This window comes from Synchiropus splendidus, chromosome 11, assembly GCF_027744825.2.
Source record: "Synchiropus splendidus isolate RoL2022-P1 chromosome 11, RoL_Sspl_1.0, whole genome shotgun sequence".
NCBI lineage: Eukaryota > Metazoa > Chordata > Actinopteri > Syngnathiformes > Callionymidae > Synchiropus > Synchiropus splendidus.
Window position 1 is genome coordinate 6,901,681 of NC_071344.1, and position 25,371 is coordinate 6,927,051.

At 44.5% G+C, this 25,371-nt stretch overlaps 2 protein-coding genes across 13 annotated transcripts in view; one reads left to right on the top strand and one right to left on the bottom strand.

Annotated features, from left to right (window-relative positions):
* tex11 (testis expressed 11) overlaps positions 1-3,254 on the top strand; it is a 31,389-nt gene extending 28,135 nt beyond the window's left edge. Inside the window, exon 28 of one of the 2 annotated variants that reach the window (XR_008416087.1) lies at positions 539-555. Coding sequence is in view for 1 of the 2 variants with exons in the window: in XM_053878872.1 (XP_053734847.1) it covers positions 539-595 (57 nt within the window). In the remaining variant the exon portion in view is untranslated. Of the gene's footprint in view, positions 1-538 lie in introns of both variants that reach the window. The other variant, XM_053878872.1, reaches the window with a different exon arrangement.
* The window catches only part of dlg3 (discs, large homolog 3 (Drosophila)), an 85,372-nt gene continuing 62,050 nt past the window's right edge, over positions 2,050-25,371 (bottom strand). For 7 of the 11 annotated variants that reach the window (XM_053878863.1, XM_053878869.1, XM_053878865.1 and 4 more), the window contains 13 exons: positions 22,504-22,660; positions 21,779-21,881; positions 12,781-12,895; positions 9,395-9,571; positions 9,251-9,326; positions 7,571-7,670; positions 5,791-5,832; positions 4,660-4,710; positions 4,400-4,501; positions 4,150-4,322; positions 3,968-4,080; positions 3,806-3,897; positions 2,050-3,415 (listed from right to left, as the gene is read on the bottom strand). In XM_053878863.1, coding sequence (XP_053734838.1) covers positions 3,309-3,415; positions 3,806-3,897; positions 3,968-4,080; positions 4,150-4,322; positions 4,400-4,501; positions 4,660-4,710; positions 5,791-5,832; positions 7,571-7,670; positions 9,251-9,326; positions 9,395-9,571; positions 12,781-12,895; positions 21,779-21,881; positions 22,504-22,660 — 1,408 coding nt within the window. In that variant the 3' untranslated portion in view covers positions 2,050-3,308. Of the gene's footprint in view, positions 3,416-3,805; positions 3,898-3,967; positions 4,081-4,149; positions 4,323-4,399; positions 4,502-4,659; positions 4,711-5,790; positions 5,833-6,909; positions 6,956-7,570; positions 7,671-9,250; positions 9,327-9,394; positions 9,572-12,780; positions 12,896-20,028; positions 20,438-21,778; positions 21,882-22,503; positions 22,661-25,371 lie in introns of those variants that run through there. The other 4 variants (XM_053878864.1, XM_053878870.1, XM_053878868.1 and 1 more) reach the window with 2 other exon arrangements.

The window sequence follows — 25,371 nt, forward strand, 5'->3', positions numbered from 1 at the left end:
ATCGGCCCGACCATTTACTAATATTGCACTTGTGGTTCTGGGTTAAGCTTGGAAGGTCAGCTCAGATGCCTCCACACGCAATGATTTATCCCATCCGGATCATCTTAAAAAGCTGTGTTTGCGTTGAACTCAACTTTCCTGTTAGAAAAGAACCATTTTCCAAGGATATAAAGCCATGCCTCTTTTAAATGGAAATGCATGTTTAAAACACTTTAAGCATCATGATGCCAAGGTTTTGTCAAAAATATAAATGGAAATTCTTGCACTTATCAAAGTAGTTGTGAAGTGGTGGACGATAGGTGCCATTTTAGTTTTGATGGTAACACGCTTCATAAGAAAACAGAATGTCTAAGAACCTGACTTGAGGAAACTCAAGAATTAGATGGGAAACAAGCAGGCGTCAAATTCATTGTTGAGATGTTGAAGCTTAAGACCTTTCTTTCAGCTTCTCCTCTTTACTGAAACAAGCTGTAAATACGTGTCATGAAGTCTAGTCTGAGGAAGATTTCGTGATGTGTTCTGCCATGTATCTCCACAGATGTCTGGCCTCTACAGTGAGATCCTGGAGCGGCTGGACAAAACCAAACGGGTCTGAAGGACACGCAGGTGACTCCTCTGCTTTGCCTTTCAGTCGCTGGTCTTCATCACTCTGTTCAACATGTTACACATATTTATTGGCACATTCGGCGTGTTCAGTTCCAGCCCAGCTGGTGCACGACTTTGTTCAATAAAGGTTTCCCCTTAATCAATTCAAGCACGTCAAAAATCGTAACTGAGTCACATAATTTTATTTTCAAACAAATAAACTTTGTCAAGTCCCGGAAAAAAAAAAAAAAGAAAATGAAATTGAACCAAAAGCAGCAGGACTGTACTCCCTCATGACTAGGACAGGGAAGAGCATGAGGCCGAGTCCTGATCGGCTGAACCGCCTGCGCTGACAGGAAGGAAACTACTGTACAATCAAAGGGTTGAATGTTTGCAAGCACTTACTGCACAGATGTGCTAGAACAGAAACATCACCCAGAAGTACAAACAGGAACCCTCAGCCCCAAACAAAAGGAACTGGAAATCATAAGTTAGAGTTTCTCTCCTCAGTTATACACACACAGGCATTCAGCTTCCATCGGGTTATATATATATATATATATATATATATATATATATATATATATATATATATCAGAGTGAAATGAAATCAAGTTCTTTGGGCTTCAACATGGCTGACTGAGGTCACACGAGTTAACAGTCAGCTGGACACCAGAGAGAACCCACATCCAGATCCATGACCCCTCAGTGCTCTGGCCTGTGTCTTCCTTCTTTATTGTACAATAAATATATCTTTTTAACTCTATACACCCAGACACAAGAATCACATGTAGACAGGCCCACCCCGAGGGAGGGGGTCTGCCCCCCCGCCCCGCCCGACTAGTGAAGTGTTGCGCGTGTGAAGGAAAAATACTGACGATAACAGCACGCTTGTATGGAAATTATAGAGTAGCTCCAACTTGACTTACCTGACGTTTGTGGTCTAGAAAACATCCCAGTTTGAGTCACACATGCATGAAGCACAGGTGAGGGGGGGGGCGGGGTCTGCTTGAAGGGGGTTTATTTACATTGTACAGCTACCACACCCTTTTTGAAACAGTCTGCAAGCAGTTTTTATAAATGGCTCTGTTCCCTTCAGTTAGTCCCTGAACTCTGGGTTTGACACGGTAATGACGGCTGGTTGGATTAGCGGCGTCGCAGGTACGGGTCGTGGTGGGGGAGCAGACGGTCACCTCTCTTTAAGAGCAGGGGAGAAAAAGGGGCGGGGGGCAGGTTTGACTTCTGAAAAGGTCTCGGAAGAGAAAAAAAAAAAAAAAAAGATTGAGACCTTCTCCCCAGCTCTGGCATGATCCGTTGGTAAAGAGTTGATTCAGGCATCCGACAAGCAACCCTGCTTCCATGAAGAGGGGTGGGGGGGGTCAGTGTTTGGCTGTTCCATAGCTTTCTTGTCCACTTTCCATCACTCAGTTTGATCCCTCATGCAGAGTAATAATACACAAAAGCATGAATGAAACAGGACTTTAGTGTTGGTTTTGGTAGGGGACAATTGAAAACAGGTTATATTGACTCTTTAATCATTGAGGACATCCAATACAATATTGTCTTGTTCTACCCGTTATAAGGCCGATAGCACAGTACCGTGTGACCACTCCATTAGATAAAAGCCCCTCGCAGAAGGCAGAGAGTGTAAGAAGGTCTGCTGCTGCTCAACGCGTTTTGGGAGGCTTTGGCTCATCCAATTGGATCGAATCACGAGGAGAGGCTTTTTGTTTCTCTCTCTCTCTCTCTCTCTCTAATGAAGACAAAGTAGTGTTAGATCTCCGCTCCTGCTCCGTCATCTGCAGCCTCCCGCACAGACAACAGGTAGTTACAAAACAAGAATTTGTATTTGATGTAAGGCAGTTTGGTGTTTTGCAGAGAGCCCAGTTACACGTCTCTACCCCCATCCTTTAACAGAGCAGCTAAGAACCACGAGCAAAAAAGTCCCACAAAGAAAAGAAACAGAAATCTAACAGCCCTCCAAATGGACAATTCTAGTGAAGTGAAAAAACAGTAGTTTCTTTTAATATGTAGTAAAATCTCAGTAGGATTTTAGTATTTATTCTGTGGTCTTTATAATATAAATGTCGAGATTCACAACGCACGCCTCTGTCTCTCCTGGCGGCCTGGGGCGGCACGGACACACTGGCAGACGAGCAAACCGCGAGCTGCTTCGTGATAAATAGATCTGCAGTTCCTGTGAACGGAGGCCACTCTTGGATCCGTACCGTCGGCAGACTTTCCACTCAGTTTCAGGGAGAAAAGAAAAATCCTTAATTTGTCTTCACTTCTCATCGTCTTTTCAAACGTGATTGGATGAACATTTACAGTGTTCCAACTCGATATGATTAGTCTCTGTCCCCCTGCAGCTTCGGAATCCCACCTCCAGGTTAATGTGAAACATTCCCGTCTTCAGTCAGTCAGTCCGCCCGCAACACAAAGGAATTCTCTCCTTTTTCCCGTTGGCTCCACAGCTTCCTCTCCAATGGCATTTTCCAGTCTTGAATGGATTTGTTGAGAAACTCATGCAGGGGTGTGCACAGTCACAGTAATGGTGATAAGACTTCTTTTTCATTTCGAGTAACATAATGATGACACTAAAACTTGATATGAAACATATCTGCAAAAAGGAGGTGAGGAGGGGGACTATTTAGGCGCGGGTGGGGTCTCTGGGAGGAAGGAGGGAGGGGCTTTGCGGCGATGCAGTCGGGGCGACAGGGAGCTCAGAGCTTCTCTGAGGACGGGATCCAGATGTAGGGGCCGGACTGCTCCTCGATGATGAGCTTGATTTTGTTGTAGATCTCCTCTAGTGAGTCACCCTGTACAATAGCTGCGCACGCACACACACACACACACACAGAGACTGTCAACACCTCAACACAGACTGGAGAACATCAACATCAAGGCTTGAAATCATCCCCCCGCCCCTGTGCTGCTGCGTAGTTGGTTACACATCGAAGATGATTTTGGGTGAATAGCTGATCCGACCGAGTTCACTGGAGTAAGAGTTAAAGTTTGACATCTCAGTCTAGAGCGTTCTATGCATGTTCCACTACTAGCTGGTGACATGCATGTTTAAAGCCTGGAGCGAGACACTCCACTGTACTGAGGGCAGACAGCAGTGAATCACTCACTAAAATAGCACACGAGCCCATGTTTAACTGAACCCACGTTCCAGTCCCAGTAGCTGATGTCACACAACACGCAAAGTCGCTCATACCTGTGAAAAATTCCCCAAAATCTTGCTCCAGCTTCACTGCCTTGTCGAAGACTTTATTCGCCTGCTCGTACGTCTGCCTCTTGTTCATCTCCCTGGAAGCACAAGGAGTCAGGTCAGATGTCAGGCGTCTCATCCCGAGGAGGCTCTCGTGGCTCCACTTACATTAGCGCTTCAATGGATTTTGGTTTAATAAAGATGGCAATGGGGTAAAGTTGTGCTTGCTGCAGTCGCTTGATGGCATTACCGGACACGTCCAGGATGCAGTGTTTCCCCTGCTGGAGACGGAGTGTTAGTGCACCGGACGTTTGTGAAACACAAGACAGAACGATGGAGTTGATCCTTACCCGCTCGGCCACAGTCCTGACAGACAGGATGCTGGTCCCATAGAGGTTCTCGTTGAATTGTCCCGCCTCAATGAATTTGTTATCTTGAATGTCCTTCTCCATCTGCTCCCGTGAGGCCACAAAGTGGTAGTCCTGACCGTCCATCTCGTTCTCTCTCCTGGGACGGGTCGTGTCTGCAGAGGGGGTAGAGGAGAGTGGCTTTATTTCGCTGGTCTGGGAGTTTAGGTCTCCAGTCCTGCTGCCTACTCACGGGGGACACAGGAGCCAAACTTGTGAGGAAACTCGGAGATGAGGTCGTCATTTACTCGGTCCTTCATGGGGCCCAGAATGATCACAGGTCTTGTGTAGTGGACTGGACATGGCACAGAGAAGTGTGAGGAAAGAGGGTGACCACACCACAGACACAGAAGCAAACTGAAGACATGTAGGACCTTCTTATTGTCACATGACGCTCCATTAAACTACATGAATAGTGTCATGAAAGTGTTGCGAGACAACGGATGGACTCACTTTCTTGTCGAATAACTGGCTCATAGGAGAGGATCGTATCTTCCTGGCCCTCTGTAGGTTGAACACACATCAGACAGGACTTGAGTGTTTTAATACATCCGTTGCTTGAAAACAGAATGAGTTACAGCGGTGGTCCCCAATCCCTGGGCCGGGGACTGCTGCCGCTCCGTGGATCAATTCGTAGAGGGCCGCACAAGAAACAATTATTTCTGTTTTGTGTATTATCTGAGTCTGAAGGTTCCTTTATTTTGAAAAACCTTCAATCTGTTTTCAATCTAAGCCACAAGTTTGCAAAAAGAGAAGGAAACAGCCGTTTCTTTGTGGACGGGTAATGGTTCCATGAGGAGACAGAAGAGCCGACGACTTCCAAGAAGAAGAACGTTTTTAACAATAGCTGGAGTCATACTTGAAATAGAGATTTATCGCGGCCGTCTCCCGTCACTCCCAGACGGGGAGAAACAAGCTCAGGGCTCCCATTGATTTAAGGATATGGTGATTTAAAATTTTCATGCACGTTATATTGGGTTTTGTGGTGTATCTGTCTGCTATTTTGAAGGCATGTATAAACATTAGGGCACTGGTGAAGAGGAGGAGAGTTTGTGACTTAGTGGGCACACAAACAAGCAGAGGCCTTATCTGACGGCTCAAAGTGGCAACTTCATACCTCTCTGGCCACGTTCCAAGTGTCAACGTTGCCCGTTCGGCGGTGATAAAAAGGTTGGGGTCCACTGAGTTACACAACCCTAAAACAGGCAGAGCTATCGGTGATGGCACCTTGTTCATTTGGGCGTGGTCTAAGTTACAAAGTAAACCTCAGGATGGGCTTCATAATGCTGAAGTCATAATTCAGGAAATACTACCCAGGAAACAAGTAACCTGACGGACAGGAAATATGGGGATTAGCATATTGCTCATTGGCGTGTGGAAAACGTTGTGAACACAAAGACTGCCTCGTACGAGTCAATATTGGCATTGGAATGAGGAAGCGGAGCTGAGGCAAGAATGGCTCTTTTGCTGTTCAAGTTGTGCCTCGCGCGCAGCATGTAGCATCTACAGCATCAAGTCAGTGGAGAAACACTTGAAAGAGACAGAAGTCTCATTCTAGTGAACAATTCCAAAGATGTCACTTACTTGAACTACTTTCACTGTCGCTGGTGTTGGACGTCAGACATTCTGGAAGAGCATGAGCAGAGGACACGTTTAGATCACCTGTTAAACAGCTTCATTCCTGACAACATGAAGATCTGAGTCAACGGCTACAGGGGGATGCTACACTGACCTAAGAGACCTTAGGAGAAGTCAACAAAAAAGAGGGAGAAAGAAAAGCAGAGGTCCTGTTTTTATGCTCTCACAATGTTTTCAAAGTGGTTTGCTGCGCGACCAATAGGAAATCAAGAGTTTCCGGTGAAAGCCTGCGACACCCCCCGCGCTGGATCTGAGCCTGTGGCAGCCCAGCTTTATTACACTGACCGCGGCAGGAAGCTTTATGAAGAAATTGTCTCCGTATTTAGAGCTAGGGATGAGACTTGTCAACACGGGAAACTGAAAAAGTCGCTGCAATTGAATAATGTATTTGAGGAAATGACAGGCGCCAAACAAGTGTTTAACCAGTGAGGCAGGAGACACAATAATAACTAATGTTGATGGTTTAGTTAAGGGTGATGCGACCATCATCCAGCACCTCTTCAGGTGCAGCCACACTGAGCCGTGTGTAATCCAATCTGACTGCTCGACGGTGGTGTGAGTGACAGCCAAAGCTTCAGTGACGACACTCGCTGCCTTGAATCAATTCAAATCACTCCAGGAGAATGTTAAAGGGCCACATCTGTGAGGCCCCTTTACCTAGCTAAAACTCCAGAACGGCACTATAGACATCACTTCTATGCGAAGATGCAGAGACGACACCTTGTCTAGATGAAAATGTACATTAAAACAAACTCAACATGACTCCAAGTTGATATTTCTTTTAGTCTCTTCTTATGAAATCTCGAAATTAGGACTTCTTTCACGCCAGAGTTGTGTGAGCCACAGACCACTCGGGGCATTATCGGACTCTTTTGGTTCTTGAAATGTTGATGAAAACAAGTTTCTGTCCTTACGAACGAAGAGCACCAGAGCCACTCGCCACCATGCTTTTAATCTAAGGCCAATCTGTGTGTGTGTGGTTCCCAGCTGGGTCTGCAGTGGCAAAGCACTTCTTCTCTGAGCTTGGGGGACGAGCTGCTTGACACAGTACAACCACAGACTTACTCAAACTCTTTGATCCATAAAAGTCATCGCTTAACCCGGGGAAGTCCTAGGTGTCCCGACGGGTGAGAGCAGAAACCAAGAGAAGAGAGCAGACAGGAAGAAGAAGAAGAGGTTAGTGATAGTCGGGGCAGAGAGGGAGAGGAGCGGTGTTGGTGCCGCCACACGGTGCTGCCCTGCTCATTAAGCCTCGGCCCACTTTGGCCCCCAATTACACACAGCAATCCCATTACAGTGGGATTTCCAGCAGTTAAGAGTTAAAGCTGCCGTACGGCTAATACGCTTCGCCTTGTTGTGGGTCGGCAAGTGACTGGGGGATTGATCGCCACTTGCACTGGAGCAGCAGCACAGTGTTAGCAGGCCTGTGTGTTATGTGGCCAAGATCGACCGTAGCCAGCACAAACACACAGTTTACACCCTCCTCTGGAGCCCAGTGATGGACACACACACACAGACACACACCAGAGAGAACCGCACACTCCCAAGACCACGTGTGGGGTTTCTCTCTGGGACAGTGAGACAGGGAGGAGAGCGGTGCTCTCCGTCCCTGGAGGTGAGCGGAAAGATGAAAGTTGAAGGGGAAGCTGAAGCATGAAGGGGAAACTGGCGAAACACAACCCGAGGCCCCCCCGCCCCCTCCATCCATCACACAGCTGATACTCACGTTCCGACTCCACCAACTCCTGCACAATATTTTCCTTGCTCTTGTAAAACGGGAACTTGCGAGAGAGGTTGAAGCTTTTTTTGCGCTTTACTTTGACTGGCTGCTTGTTGATATGTGGGTGAGAGAGGGGAGGGAAGGGGGTATGACAAGGTGAAACAGAAACAGAATGGCTTTCAATGACAGTACTCAACACTCATGCAAAAAAAAAAAAATACTGACAATAAGGGAGTAATGGTACACAACTCAGACCATCGTTTTTAGTTGACGGCAGAAATAGCCGTCAGAGTGAGCTTCATTTTTATTGAAATAATTCGTAAAGCTATCAAACATCAGATGAGGAGTGTGTCACTGAAGCAGAGTTTTATCTGATCGATGTTATACATATTTAAAGCCCACATCCTGAAGGAGCAGGAGAGTAAATAAACAACTTCTAAAAAGACGTGAGCCACGGTGTGAACATGATAATCTGCCGGTCACCGTTACCTGACAGTCACATGCAAATCTTTATCTCTTTAGAAACACACAAATAGAGAAGATTAAGTCGCCGCTTCTCGCTGACGCTTCAATGAATTCAGGCTCAGTTTTGCAGTAGAACACTGTTCATTCAAACATCTTGCCACTGAACTATGGTTCATCTCTGTGGCGTAAAACTGACAGTCTTAGACCGATCACGGTTAACCGCATGTGAACAGTAGGACACTTGACTGATCACGGGGTGATATTAACTTCACTTATGTCGGTGATAGATTTATTGAATCACAGCCTTGTGCATGCAGTGTTATTAAAAAGGTTGGTAGGAGGAGGTCTGGGAAATATGGAAAAAAATCAGTAATAATATCCGTTAAAACAAATTGCTGATGGTTTCTGTCATTCTTAAGAGAGGTATGAAATGATCGGTTTCAGTCCGGCAGTATTAAAAAGAGCAGCATGTTTTCTTTACAGCTAGCGCTAGAAAGCACGCCTGACCTCATCGCGGCATCTTCACCGGCGTCAGTCACACATCACAGGGGGAAACGCAGCAAACTTACAGATCGAACAAGGGCGAGTGGCTCTAGAATAAGCAAATTTGCTCGCAAAATGTGAGCATTTGGTTGCAATCTGTGAAAATAGTTGAACCATGGCTCATTCATTTACTGAGGGGACGTTATTGCCTTATGCGTCATTATCCTTTTATAGCCAAGCTCGAAGTGGAAGCTAACAATTAGCCATGAACCGTCCTATAGTCCATAACTCAGTTTAAAATGTTGAAGTGCGTTGAATATATACAACCAATTCAGTCTCAAAGACGACGTCTTTTTAGTTTGCTAAATAGTTTTGTGCACCATTACTACCAAATGAGGAAATAAAAAAAACCCAAATGAAACCATACGAGTCAAAACAATGTGAATGAGAAGCAGGTGATGGGTGAGAATGAATATCCATGTGAAGGTTCTGGCCATCTGTTCACATCACAAACTCCAGATTACAGCAGAATCACATTGGGCTCAATGAGAATCAACTCAAGACATTTCCGAAGTGGAGAGGACCTTTGGTCTCCTCCAGGCATTTGTCTGCAGTGACGCGACTATTGTGTTGCTTCAGTGAGCAGGTGCCAGTCCCACATTCAGGGGGGAAGTAGGCCGTCTCCCAGGGAGCCGCTGTGGCACCGGGACAGAGCACAGCTGACCCCTCGGCACTTACCCTGTTCGACTCGATCATGCCTGTCCTGGCGTGGAACTTGACTGTTTTTAACCTGGCCCGCTCCTTCTTCTCCACTCTAAGGACAAAGCTCCATTAGCAGGAGATAAAATGAAGGAACTTTCCGCACTTGTCGGCAAATAATACCGTTTCTTGCTAGGGATGACTCCGATCTGCTCGCTCTCGCCGTGTGGCGTCACCAGCCTTGCCTGCCACCACTCGTCGTCGGAGGCGTTTATGACGTGAAGGATGTCCCCGTAGGAGAAACTCAGGCCTTGGCTGGGCAGGCAGCTGTCCCTCGTCCGGTCATAATCAAACAAAGCTCTGCGAAAAAAAAAAAAGGCAGCGGTGTTGGGTTATACTTCTGTCGGAGCCAGGAGGAGGTGGCCCATCAGTCGCCACATTGGTGAGGTTTTTGTGGCTACAGTATCGATTCTTTGAAGACAGGAAGCCACATCGACAAAGATGAAATATAAATACGTCACTGAGATCAAGAGAGGATTGGAATTCACGAATGACCAGAGATGGATAAGATGATCGATATTAGGCTCCAAAACTATCAACTAAATAAAGCCCACAAAATTAGCCGACAACAGCGTCGAGCTAGCGCCCACGCTATCTGAGGAGATGCCATTGTTGGTTTAATAAGCAGCAGTTGTGCTGCCAAATGCTGTACAGCAGTAATGTTGGACCTTTCTCTACATTTTGTGAGTGGGACTTGATCGACTGGAGACAAATACCATTATTACTTCGCTGATGATGGCATCTGATCAACCTTTGCTGAGCTAAAATGAAAAACGCAGTAGATTGACATCCTCCAGCAGAACACTACTGACATGGTCAAAGGGAGTATGGCATGAATCGAGACCCGAGCTGATGAATTGGCTGACCGTGCTGAAAACAGGTCAACATTTAAATGAGACACCTCGAGGGTCTTCGATGAAAACAGTACATAGTACAGCGCAATAAAAAAACTAAATAAATTATAAGAACTGAACAAACATATTTTATTCTGACTCATTGACATTGGATTTTTTTTTCCACAGAAATTAGAATAAGAAAATGTAAAAAACTGGAAAACAAAGATACACTATAAGTGTATGTTTGTGCCGTCGCATTTGTAATACAAGTTGAAGGACTTATGGAAAAATGTCATTGACATTTTACTGTTTTCCATTTCCACATTCTTTCCACAAGCATGTTCACTGTTTATTGTCTGCACATCGGATCCTGTCTCTCAGGTAAAACCACAAACCTTTCTGCACCTTCACAAACCTACTAAACAAGTTTGAACTGTTTTGACCCACAATCCCACGTCCACATCAGTGAGTGAGCTGGGAGCAGCCACACAACGCTACACGTTCATTTCTATCTTGATGATTTAAATGTGCTGAAACTTAAAAATCTGCTGATCTGCTTGTGCTCACTTGCAAAAAAAATTCCAGCCGGACGTTAATTGAATTTTCTGCGTGCTGAACCAGGACCAGAACATATATTAAAGACTGGAAGTTGAACACAGACTCATATTTAGTGAGCATTTTGTCAGTCTCTTTTGAAGAGAGTTCTGTTTGGCAGATCGTTCAAGCTCATCCGGTCTGAGGATAAAAGTAGGCCAAGTTGCCAAGTGAAACTGTAGTAAGCAAACATGAGTTCAGACACTGTCGTCAGGCAATTAGACCAGATCCTCCGGAGGTTCACCGGGATGGAAACACTCCTCACCTGAAGCATGAATCAAACCCTTGGCCCTTTGTGCTCTTGAGCACGGAACAGAGTTATTTCAGCAGAGCACCTTGCAGGCTCAACGCCTCCACATTCCTGAAGCTGGGCTGGTAGGACATGGCAGCCCCTACATCGGCCGGCTAACTAGACAGCTTTTTCAACATAACTGTGAGATTAGTCAGCCACAAAGGAGCAGGCTGGGCTCTGCATGCCTTGCAGAGGCTGGTCGAGCAGAGTCCCATGAGCAAGGAATCCTGTCTGCTTATTGTGACGCGGCGTCACGCTGACCTGAAGTGAATGACATCTGGCTTTGAACAGAAATACAGAGAAGCCCAGCGTTGCGTCATACAGCAGCTTTAACCTTGACCTCTATCGAGTCCTTTGTGGTCTGTCAAATCCATGAAAGCAAAATGAAACACCTCAATGACCAAGGTCAGTTGACGGCCCCGAAAACCAAATTAATGCCTCTGTCTAGCTAAAATCAGACTTTTAAAAACGCATGTAAACAGCTTAGTCTGACCATGGGAGAGCAAGTTCTGTCAGTCTGAGTGAGCTAGATGGACCGTCAAGCTAATATCTCTAGCACTGATGAGACTGGTGCCGTGCCATCGTCTGCTGCGCCACAGAGGTCAACGCAAGCTCCTCAGGAAGAAGTGACCACAGTCTTACACGTCTTACTGGCCGACTCGTCTCTGACTGTCCTAACGATTGGTTGACTAGTCCACAGGCGGCCACAGGTCGACCAACACGTCCAATTGTAGTGCTGTGAATACTACACACCTGGATGGTGTTAAGTGCTGTTTTGAAACTTACATTTTAATAGCTCAAAATGTTGCTCGAAAGGTGTGTTTCACAACTGTGACCTCTCACTTCAGTCTTCAACACGTCCACCCTGAAACATTTTGGGTCCCTTGGCCTCAGTTATTGCGCTTCTTACCGTGAATTGCGCTAACTTGCACACGCATGAAAAAGAAAGTGATCACTTACATTACTTGACTAATTTGATTAGTCATTGCTACCCAAAATGGTGGACAATAGAGAAGTTATTTGTGCATGAAGAGATGCTGTGTTGATCTTCGTGTCTGTCTGAGGTGAGGACAAACGTATGGCACCAGTGGCTCAACTGTGTTGTAGGTTGCAATGTTGGTGATCTTCAGATGTGATTTGTGCTTTAGCCACCTCCAGTTTGAGGTGGTTGCTTCTCTCATGGAATGTTGGATGGCATGATTTAGTGGGTTAAAGAAATGGCAGCTTCATAAATCTGTCACTCATGTTGCTCACCACAGATGCCAAACTAAAGCATGGTGTTGTAGTGCAACTACATTAGAGTTGTATTAAAACCAGGGAGAATTCTGCGTCTAATCTTTTCTCTAAACTCTGACATTTCTGTGACAGAGGATTCTGCCTTTTGGCTGAGCTCTTTCTAGAAGCTCTGCATTGATCCATCCATTTCAAGCCACATCTTTCCCTCGCTGTGAGTCAGACCACGAAACTTCATCGACCTTCAGGGAAGATGACTGCAGCCAATTCTCTATGTGTCAATATTTAAAAATATTGACAAGATTGACAAAGTGCATTTTCTGAAATGCTTGAGCCAGCACTTACTTTTTTTAAACATTCATTAGTCACTGTGATGTGTAAAAAAAAAAAAAACATCACTGTGAAGTGATGTGTAATGAAGTACACAGTTGTACACGGTTGACTTCTTCGTCGTTACACGGTGAAACTACTAGGACTCAACAACACCAGCAGTTCACAGCCAAATATGATTTAAAAAGTAGAAATTTCTGTGAAGGAACAAAGCCTGAGTTTACCTGACATAGAGGGAGCGTTTCTCGCTGGTGCGCAGGGAGCCTGACCCCGAGCTCATGCTGCTGTTCATCATCTGCTCCCTCAGGTCGTGGATCTTGGACTCAAAGCGGCTGTACTCTGGAATGTGAAAGAGAAAACACCTTTAAAACAATGCCCTGCGAGTACTCGCATAGAAGCACATGACAGCAGCTTGTCTGATAGCATTTCACATACGAGGCAGAAATGAATTCATTCCCGTCGACACACTGCCGTCATATTTAGTCGGTAGTAAGCACTAGTTGGCATTTTAACAACCTGGTAGCCTTGTGTGGCTCTGAAATGATCATGCTCAGCCACGGTGTTGAAATCTGGGCCTGCTGACAGGATGTCTGGAGCTGGTGGCAAATAGCACGGTGCGCTCAGCATAACCTACATTCTGAAGAAAGTCCAAATGAAGCAACTGGCCACACACACACACACACCCCAGCAGGACGGAGCTCGGGTTCAGGAGTACCAGATAACTCTCTGCTTCTTTACTTTGTTCCTGTGAACGCTCTCACTTTGTGATGCAAAACACGCTGAATAGATCATAGGAAGCGAGGGTTTTATCACCAATCTGCCCTCCAGCTCCAGCAATGTCTCAAATGAATAAAGTGCAGTTCAGTTAGCATGGTCAAAAAGAAGCCAACCCGACAATCGTGATCATTTGTCACAGGTGCATAAACACGGTAGCTTGTAGTGAGCGCAGGGGGATGTATGATCCACCTGGGCTGTCTCATGAGCCGGACTCCCCGGAGCCGGCTGGGAGGGGCAGTGTGGCACAAAAATAGCATTTGATGTCCAGGTGACACTGGGTGGAACGTTACGTTTTACACAAAATCCTTGATTCTGGGTGGTTCATAATCCTGTGTTGGTTAAACTGCTGCCCATGCCACAGTGCGTCTAATGGTCCAAGAAGAAAAAGTCATTATAAGGTCAGGTTATTTCTAGTTTTTTTTTTTTTTTTTTTTTTTTTAAATCACACCAAAATCTGTGAGAAGCCCATCACTGTATTTCCTCTTTTTTGTCGACCACAACATAGATTTTTGTCTCTTGTCAACACCATGAATTCAAATAACTTTCTGCTATTGAAACAAAGTCAAACACACAATATTTGTCATATTACAACGTAAAAACAAACAAGACAACAATGTTTAGTTCAAATATTCATTGCAACTTTAAGCCAATATAAAGACCTACTTTCTTCCTTTAACTCATTGAAAATCCCTTTAAATGTACAACCGTAATAGATGAAAATTTACTTCAAGCATCTTGGCACAAAGAATTCAATGTTCAACAACTATGGGTGTGCAATGTCTTGCTCCATTTTCTGCCCCACCAGAAAAGAAATCATTAAAATTGTGTCCAAGTTTTGACTATATGCAAGTGTTTCTCCTTTCAGGCAGATCCAAAAGTACTGCAACAATCAATTTTGCACACAGTCAGAAGGTGATACTGTATACAGGGAAAATAGTCAAAAGTCAGATCACATGACCAAGCCAGTGCTCCTCTGCTGCCAGATAGCAAATATCGAAGGTGAAGCTGAGGTCTGACTGAGACACAGGCCGCTCTGCTCATGCGGTTTCCTGTTCTTCTACTGCTGAAACAGTGGGACTTTGAGGTTCTACTCTGCAAACGCAAGAGATGTGTGTTTTTTCACACACCCAACAAACACGTTATTGTCCAAGTCATACATTTCATAACCAAATTTGCACATTTAAAACAACATTCTAACTAAACACTGTGAAGCATGAGGAAAAGCTGCTACATTGGTGCACTATATATGTTCCATATATTAATAAATAAAAATGCACAAATTATAAAAAAAACTGATTTGGACAAGAGTGGAAGTGGAATAGCAGATAATACGGAAAGACAACACAGTAAAAAATAAAGGCTCTGAAATACTATCACCATACACATGCTTACATAATAACGCACAATGTAACAAGAGAGGCTCCTAACAGGGCTGGTCAGAGGAGATAAGAAAATACTCTTCAAGTAGTACTGTTCCTGACGAAGAGTTATCGCCCTCACGGGTCGGCTGATGGTTTAATCATCAATAGACAGCGACAGATTCTGTAACAAGAGATCAAAGTCCAGCTCCTGCTGAACATGAAGAACAAGTAGCCTTAAAAAACAACCATGCACTCCTGAAATGTGGACTTATCTAACCAAGTCCTGAAAGAGCTGGAACAGGTGTGAAAACAGGCCCCCCACTGAAACCAAACAGAGATGGCCGCCTCAGGCCTCGAGCCTTCCCCACCCCGCTCTCTGCTCAAAGGGTTAACAATACAGCACAGGGTGGCTGCTAGGTGAGGTAAGGAGACACCGCCTGACTGCCGGTAACCCACAGCAACCAACTAAGCACTTCTCATTGGGACAGCACAAGCAGAGGCAGTCATTCAGACTTGATCCACTTGGTTCTCAGGCACAGGGGAGACAAGAATGCATCACAAGAAGTGGCAGCTTGAGAGAGGAGGGGCTAAGGGCCCAGACAAAGACAAGCTAAGTGGAGAAAGCAGTTTTAACGCTGTGGTTGACAAGGCTGGTGACCTGCATGGCAGCAGTGCTGCTGTGGTGTCTGCACAGGTGTCACTAGTACATGCCCCACTCTGGATGGTCCACCCGTGGACCCTGCTTTTAGATGTAGAGTCCTGGCCACTCAGGGACAGGCTTGTCAATGAAAGAACTGCTGCGCTGTTCGATATATGGGGTCCAACGTTTATGACCCTGACAACCCATCCACAACAATTAATATAGAAGTAGTTATCATTAGGGCTGCAACAATTCTTGGCTGTTCTTAAAATCTATTATGTGTTGACGGTGTAGAGCAGGCCTGGCCAACCCGTGGCTCCCGAGCCACATGCGGCTCTTTCCCGTTTCATGCCGCTCTTCACCAAACTTTGTCATTCCCTAAACTAAACGTATGGCATGTGTTTCACCTGTTATTCATTGTCCTTACATATTTGTAGGATGTGGCTCTTTTCAGCAACAAAGTAAAACAATGTGGCTCTTAGCCTCTGACTGGTTGGCCACCCCTGGTGTAGAGGACTGGAAGCACTGCAGTGGAGTTCACGGACGTCATGTGAAAGTTACTGTCGCCAAGGTGATGTTGTTCATCAAGCATAATGAAACTATGTCTCATAGAACTCAAATTAAAATTTTGAACTGCTTTGGTGTTAAATTGTGTGGTGAAAGAAGCTACTCTTCTGCATGTTGTCGCACACACACAACTCATAATCTTGATGTTAGATGGGCAAAAGTAATCTTGATACGACAACATATTTTGAACCCAGATATAATATTGATATTACATCCCGTAACACAGTTTTCTTTGTGAGTGAAGGACCAAGTGAAATACAACTTAAAATGTTATCTTTCAGTACGTTTAAAGGAAAATAAATATTCTTATATATATTATTATAGTCACAACACTAGTTTGATGTCACATCATTTTAACAGAGAAATTTGATGCTTCAAGACAAGCTGCACTTGACTTTCTGAATGAAGAAATAAAAAAAATGGGAAGTAATCAATTAAACTGAAGTGACTTCAATTCTTTCCTTTAGAGTATTAAGTGATTTTTTTCAGTTAACCGAGTAGAATATCACAATACTGTGATATATATAGTGATACCACCGGATCATGACTGAAACATCATGACGTGTATCGCCAAGCTCTAGCCAATACTCACTGCTACTTGACATAGGGGGGAGTGACATTTGGAGGCACTGAAAATATGTATTATGAAAGATATGAGGGATAGAAATGAATAATCTTGGGTGAGTTTGCAAAACAACTGAATATTCTGACCGACATTTAAGCAAGTGTGGCAGCTTGATGATCAAAAATAAATACGAAATATGTTAACAATAAAAACAAGTTCAGGAACAACTATCAAGTGGAAGTCAATACTGTCTATGATAAACTGGACCACACTGCCATTGTTAAAAGACCAGGGGAGGAAAAATCATTGAGCCATTTGACAGGGTGTGTGACATGGATTAATTCGACTGTTGGGGACTGTAAACCACTGCATCACTGAAAACAGGGGAATACAACAGTGAGCAGTCACATGACGCAACCCAGCACAGTGTACTTTCACAGGCTATATTTAGAAGTGTAACCAAGTCTACCTGGTCCAGTCATAAAAAAAAACCCTGTGCTCACATACTTCCATGTCGCCTTTAACAGCAGTTACAAACCTAAATACACCTCAACAACTAAAGCTGCTAACACACCAGCGCCAGCTTATATTTTTAGGAGTGACCCACGGGAAGAAGAGACAGAAACTGGGACTATTCTGTATCACTCCCACTGTGTCCTCATTAGTCGCACTGCCTTTTTTTTTTTTCTTCAATTTTTTTTGGGGGGCTGGGGGAGCTGTGGCTTAGCTTTTGATCCAGTTATGCAACGCAGCAGGCATGTACTTGTAATGTGAGAGGGGGCTACATTCATAGAAACAGACAAGCTGACAGTCACACACACCACACTCCTCCGACTGACAGCATGTATGGATCGTCGGCGCTTTTTCGGAGTTTAAGATTCCGTTGTCGTCCCTCCGTTTGTGGTCTCCAGGCTAATTTCACCCCCACCGTGATGGAGGTGCAAAGGCAGCAGAAGGCAATACACCCTTCATGGATTTGTTTTGCACCAAATGTGATTTAAAGACTCTGTTATACTCCATTAAGCCACTTAGAGAGTCTTTGGGGGGAGGTGCATTGTCTTTCGCACAGCCTTTAGATATGCCAGCCAACTGTATTACTGCTGCGACGTCTCCGTCCACCAGAGGGGATTCAGGAAGTCAATCATTTACAAGGACATGACTGGCGTGTTTAGAGTAGTCGAGTATTGTAGACAGACAGCCATGTGCCCTTCACATATTGGCAAGAAAACAAATATTTTCTGTGCGTGTCTCCAACATGTCATTGTGCTGTAGGGCCAAAAAATGACATGAAAGATTGTGTTAGTCAAGCGGAGTCTGTCTGTTCTGTAGTCTGGTACGACAATTGTTTATAATTGCAGGAAATGCATCAAATAGAAGCTTCTCTCTGATCAACAGCACAGTTGGTGTTTGGAAAAGTGCAGCGCTAACAGTTGGAGTCTGACTCAACGTCTAAGCTTCTCATACACTTTAAATCGGTGACTTTAGGCTGCTGTACATGAACAGGTGTCCTTCGCTAAACACATTAGCAGGGTGGTAAAGGGCTAGTGGCACTGGGCTAGCAGTCATGGAGTTGCTGTTTGCATTGCAGAGAATAACCCTGACATGAATGAGGGGAGGAGACAGTCAGGTATCTATGAGGCTGCTCTGCTATTTGATACCTGCTTTACTTGTACCACCAGGAAACTTGTCACATGATCCAACCCCAGTACTGCTTGATGAGTCTAAAAACTCATTTGTGAGCTATCTAAAAGAAAGATTATTGTCATAATACAAAAACATTTCTACTCATCACACACTAGTGTCCACTTCAAGTCCAAATTTACACAAAGATTTTGTGTAATTTAGACCAAAATATGAGCTTAAGTTAAATTAAACTGTCACAACTCAACAGTGGCCCTTTTAACAGAAACAAGATAGATGTTTTTAGTGTTGCTAGGTGTGGGCAGTCAATCTTAACTGGTGTCGGCCCATAATGTTGGGCTACCTCGAGCAAGTCTGTACGTGAGCTTCAGCGTCGAGCATGCATCCCACAAAGTGGGCTAAAGGTTGGAGCTGACATCAGAAACAAACGGATGGAGCCGAGCTCGCCTGAGAATGACACTGAGGCTGCAAAGACTAGTCACTATAGTCAACCACAACCACCTGCTGAGGCTCCGCAACATTCTGAACAAGTCAAATGTTTCGTTTCACACTAGTGTAACATAAATGAACACAAAACTTGTTAAAACTGACATATATATCTGTTTTCTGACTGTTAGCAACACTATAATCACACAAGTCTGTGTGTTTGTCAACTTGTACACGTCATACGCCGACAAGTTCACTATTCATTAAGATAGTCGGTGACAAGTCAGAGTCATTGTTTGCTACATAGGAGGGTGGGTCACAGGATATTAAGCTATTTCACTAAGAAACAGCAGACTTTAAACTGCGTTTAAGGATCTACACTCATACATGTAGCAGGTGTAGGTGATGAGCACTAGCTGGCTAGCTGGCAGTGATGCTTTCAATAAATAAAACTGACATCAATAATGTTTCTGAATTGAATTCACTTTTCCAGGACACTACTGGGCGAAGCTAAATTGAGATAGATCCACCACATTGATCCCATTGACTCACGCATGCATCCATCCATCCATCCATACGCGCACGCACACACACACACTGCAATGAAAGTGACCAGGTCTTTTATTTTAACACAGAAAATACTGAGCACGTCCTGAAGTCAAACATTTTTAAAACATGTTAAGCACTCTTGTGAAAGTTTCATGGCTGACTTTAGAAAGTTATCACCTGTGGTGGGCAAGATTAGGGAAAATAACTGAAGATGTTGAGATGTTGAAACAGTACTTATAACACCCTACACTACGTTTAATGACTTCAAGGTGCCGGAGCCTTGTTAGACTAAACATAGGCCAACAGATCCCTCCAGTTCTATATACTGGAGCAAAACACATAATATGCACCCTTGATGGGGATGTGGGACACCTCAGCGAGAAGCATGGTGGATGATAAACACGTAGCTCATAATAATTAGTAGGTACACTAACATGTACAACTCTAATAATGAGACAAACTCCAACTGAAGCCTGACAGATGAGGACCAGTCCCTCACGTGCTACAACGTTCTGCCCAGTGATTTATGAAGCATTGCTTTAAAAGAGTCTCAAACATACAAAGGTCACGGACCTGCGGCGTTGCTGTGACGTCAGAAGGTGAGGTCACAAGTGAGGTCACAGTTACCATGCTGACACACACCTGCTGGACCACACCTGAAGTGTCAGGTTACGTAAGACCAGTCAATGCGACCAAAAGCCAACGAGCCATACATTAAAATGATATACATACATTCAAGCGTAGAGCGACCCTAACTTCCGCGGCACTTGCCATTCATTGAGACAACATGGACGACAAAATGTGAGTCTATCACAAGAGGTAAAAGCGTCGTTTGAACGGAAAGTTACATGTTTGTTTGGAGAGGATCCGAGGGAAGCGAACAACCGCGACTGTACTACAGGACTCGCTGGAGCTCGACCTACATCGTTGCGGAGGTTTCACTCACAATTGGTTCCGGTTTCGTGTCGAGGCACCTTTCCAGCAGCTCGTTGTCTTCGTCTCTAGTGTTCGGCTCCTGCTGCCGGTCGTTTCTTCACCCAGCCATTCGGGACTTCATGCGGCTTCTGCTGAGCTGCTGTTGTAGCCGAGCCCATCCCCCAACCCCACTCGCGGACACACGGTGGAAGTTTCCCGGTTCCTGGACTGGCTCTCGCCGCTTCCCAAACTTCTCTCCGGCGTGGTAATGAAAGACCAGCTGGAAGTTTCCGTTCACACTACACTTTCCAACGCTGGAGCGTGTGCAAAAGCGGCGGTGGTCCTGGTTCGGGGCGAGGACACCAGTCGGATTGCCGCCTTCTGTTCAGCCTCACACTTCAGTCTGTTGGAGCTGGTTCCGCCCCCGGACCTGAATACTTGTGCGAACCGTCCAATCACAGTTCCCGAACCGGTTTCCGGCAGCAGAAGCTTGTTGAGCTGCCGCAGCAGGTACAAGACGACGCGGAGCGTTTTTTTTTTCCAAGCTCACAATTGGTCATAACATTATGACCACCCGATACCCGCTGCCAAGACTGTACATATCTACAGAAGGAGCTCTGATCTGAAGCGGCCGGTATCTTGCAGAAGATATGCACTGACCAGGACGTGTGATTTCACTTTTCATTTGAACTCTGTTCTTAACCTGGTCATTCCATTCATTTGCATCATAATTTTAGACGCAAAGACAATAAGAAAAAAACCCTACGTTAATTAAAACAAAACAAAAAAACATGTTTGTATTCTTGACTAAAATACATTTCCATGCAATATTTTAAATTGTATCTTCTGTTTTCTATTTTAATTTGCATTTTTGGTCATGCTTTTTTTTCCTTCATAGTATTGCAAAAATAATTTCTGACGTCTCATTAATCCTCTGTTCTTAGTGTTTTTAATGATCTACAGTCCTTATTTTATGATCTTTTATCCTGTCTCTACCTCTTCACACCCAAACCCTTAATGTTTTGTAAAGTTTCCCTGTTAAATAAACATAAAAATACACATTTTCTTCCTCATTTATCACTTTTTTTCCCCCAGAAAAACTATTCTTTTTCACAACCCACCTTTTGTCATTATATTGTATTGAAGCAGTTCTCAGTCATTCACAAACTTCATTCACAATGGTTGTGTTTTCAACTAAACCGTGGACACGAGTCTCCTCCTCATTGGCTCATTAACTGCCCGACCCCCTTTCCTAAAAACACCAGGCCGATTCAAATGGCAGATCAAGGAACAGTTGCCCAGACAGAGGAAACACACACAGTCTCAAAGATTCCTACCTTAGCGCCGACCGTGAAAGCAGCACTTCATGCATTATTTAGCCAACAATCTACCTTCAGTGTCTTTCTTCAGTCTGCATTTCAAGTGTTTCCTGTTTCTTTTTTCCTGAATAACACAACCCTCATGCTTTCCTGAGCTGTTGATTTTTGTGTTGAATCTTTCACCTGAGTATACTTCAAAATACTTAGTCCACACAAGCAGCATTAACAAATCTGTCCAGAGTGAATGTTTGATTCAATATCTCTGCTGTAGAAAATAAAGACAATCACACAACTTTTTGAGTAAGTTCTTCAGCCCCCACTAACAAAAAAACTTCATCATTTTGACCTCCAGACGGCCCAACCATTCTTGGCTGCTCTGCTTTGACCACCAAGTGTGAGTCCAAGTGCCATCTTTTGAAGACTAGCCGAGCCATAGCACACAGCTGGAGAGGTGACACTCACCTTCAGGCCTGTACTGAGCAATGATAGTGACGGTCTGTCCGGCTCTCTTCAGGGCAGCAGCTGCTTGTTCATGCGTGGCGTTCCTCAAGTTCACTCCATTCACCTGCACCAACCAACAACACCATCTTAATCATTCTCCAGACTAAATAACAAAGTGCTATTAAATCAACATTAATGTTGGGTATTTTACTGAGTGTGTTTTGGCCACTGGATGCACATTTCTCTGAAATATTAATGTGACCAGGCAGGACTGTCTGGGTGTTGAATTATTAATGTTCCCCAAGCAGCTATATGTTTTCCTTAACTTATGGACTTTATTTTACGAATGTTGATCAGAGGGTGTTTAGCACACCAGACAATATCTGAGCAGCCAAGACCGACCCAAAACAGCATGCTTGACGTGACATTTGTATGATGTCATTTCTAATATGCTTTGTTCCTGGCCGTCAGACTAAGAAAAAAAACAGAATTCATCAAGTACATTGCTACTCCTTTTCACAAAAACGGCTTAACTGAGTTATTTATGGCCTATTTAAAACTGACAGAACAAAGCCAGTTTCCCTCTGAGTCATAATGGATTTGCTCAAGGACGTTTGAGCAGGACAGATGTTTGCTGACTTTCTCTGCGCTGGGCCATTGTAATTTCATCATCATTATTCTGACAGAGCAGAAAACATCCGAGTGTGTCCCAGGCTTCTAACAGATGATGATGCTGAGATACTGACAGAGAGAATCCGGTCTCCCCTCCTCAGCTCCCCGCTGAGGTCGGCCGGGCCTCCGGCCAGGATGAAGGAGACGAAGATGCCCTCTCCGTCCTCGCCGCCGACGATGTTGAAGCCCAGGCCTGTGGAGCCCTTGTGCAGCAACACCTTCCTCGGCTCCCTGCCGGACAGACAGAGAGGAACAGTGACAGGTTGTTATGTAGGAGATAAACATCGCAGAAATGAAACAGTTATGACGGTGCAGAGACAGCCACTGTGCTGAGCTGAATATCAAGAGGCTCCTAAAACACCAGGCCACCAGCTGTGTGAGGGAAATTAAATTATTACACAGCCAGACTGGACTTCAACTGCAGTGTTATCACATAGTTCCCACAACTTCAATCCACCTGGGTGTCCATCCACAGACGGCACTACTCCCCTCCATCTCTGTTGTGATGAACAATAACGTTCACCAAAGATCGTTTTGAGATGAGATGATACTAACCACAAGGAGGGAATGAGCCCATAATGTTGTTTGTGGGAACAATAACATGGCCTTCCAACTTTATAGATGACAAAAAAAAAAACATGAAGGGCAGGGCTGGACTTCCCGCTCATTACATCCTCCCTGCTGCTCACCAACTTAGTCATGACAGAACAAACAAGAGACGGTTTTTCTGTTGACATACTTCCTTGAACTTTGAGCAAGCTCCACCTTGGCGCCCCCATTCATATGTGGAGAGACAGAAGAGGAAGCGTCCAGTAAATAAAAAGGTTCAAGAGACGACAGGTTTGGGCATCTTTGTATTCTGAGTATCACCAAATTAATCGCTACATTTAGGTTGGTCCAGGAACCTTGAACCTCCAATCCCTGAATGAGCTAGCGGGCGACCTCCATTTCCCAAAGTGAAGACTCATAAGCTACTATTTGCCTTGACACTTGATTTTCCAGATTCAAAACAGCAATACTCACTCACCACCATACATCACCAAGGTCATCACCTCATCAGGTCACAAGATAAAGCTTCAATCTAGAAACAAATGATGTTAACCAATGACTGGAATAACTGGAACAGAACTAGCTGCACCTATGATGAGCAAACAAGGTCGCTGAAGGGGAGACAACTGGAGTCTGGTGTCGCAGAGGATAGGGATGCGCTCATGGATGTGTTACATCTCCTGGCCTCTAACTGCATGAACTAGCATGAGACCATTAAATATTTTCAGCTCCATAAAGCACACATGCAACGGTCCTGTAAGCATGTGAACTCTCTCTCCAGCCCTTCACAACGATGACACCCCCCTCTTGAGAACCCTTCACTAACCGAAACCCCACATGTACTTACAAAAGCCACACACACGCACAAGGACACATTAAACACACAGGCATGCATGAACACACACTCCTTCATCACAAAAACGGCTGCATGGTTCTCATTAGTGGTCTTCGCCCACAGAACTCGGCCTGCGGTTGACAGGAACAATTCCCAACTATTACCCACGGACTGACGACGGCCACTCAGCGCCTGGTGCCAGCTGCTCCAGAATCGGAGCTGGATGTGGAAAAGAACGCCGATATTCCACCAGGAGGAATGATGGAAATTTCCACAGTCTGGGAGACCTCAGAATGTTGAAGGCTGAACTGACCCCATTATCCATCTGGAATTATATGAGCCTGCAATTTTATACGACGAGGCAAGTTCAAACTACAGAGTTAATTCTATGAAAAACAAACAAAAAAAAAGCTCTAAATCAGCAAAACGTCAGTCACATGGAGAACTCAGTTTGAAGCAGTTCACACTCAACATGGTTTGACTCGCCTTCAAAAACAGTGGCTGTTCAAAGAAAAAATGCCAAGTGAGTTTTAATGCCTTGATTTTGGTTTTAAACTACACTACAAACTCATTCAGTAACTCATTCTATGTGTTTACGGACACAGCAACAACTGAGAGACTGTAAACTATAATGCTGTGAGCATGTCGATCTTCCTCTGTGAAAACAGATCATTCAAGCCTCAGGATTCCCAGTATAAATACAGAATTCTGGGCACAAATTGGATAGAACTTTAATACAGCTGGTGGCAAATACAAAGGGTTAATTTTATGCCACAATGCGAGCGCTAACTTCCAGTAATGGTGATGTCTCAGGTCTATATATGACAATCAATTTAATCTCACGCCTTCTTCAGGGAACGCAACCTGTAATCCGAGGTAGTTGACTTGAATGATGTTCAATTTTAAATTGACTTTGTGCTATTAAAAGAAATTTGTGTACATGAATGCTATTGCTAACCCAAAGCACAAACATCTTCAACCTTTAAATCTGGTCATGGTGGGAGGAAACTGGGTGCCAAACGGCAGACCACACCGCTGTGGTCTGTATATACAGCGCTGAGTGGTGTTGACTCTAACCTTTATGTCTGATGACCAAACACACATCAGTTGACAATATACCAATGTGAGAAATCAAAATATTATCCCTTCATTTCAACCCATCTCGACCTACAGTTTAATGATATTGAATTACATCCACTGCAGTCGCTATATTTAGTTTGTAATTGATCAAAAATCAAATGTTCAGCTTCCATTTTGCAGCATTTGTAGTCTCCCAAAAAACTAATACAAAGACAGGAGTTCCGGTCGCGAATTGATTTCATGCAGTAAGAGCTGCACACAGTCTAGATTCCTTAAAGCAAAATGGTTTATGTAGGCCACGGCTTAGTCAACAATGTTTTCAAAGCAGCCTTTGCCACATTAGCACGACTCGAGCTTCTCTTCTCACACCTCGATCATGCTTGGAATGCAGACGGTGGCGAAGCTGAGACCTTTTCTTCTGCCGTTTTTTTTCCTCCTTCTGAGACCGTTTCTCCAAATCGCCGCCCTCTTCCGTCGT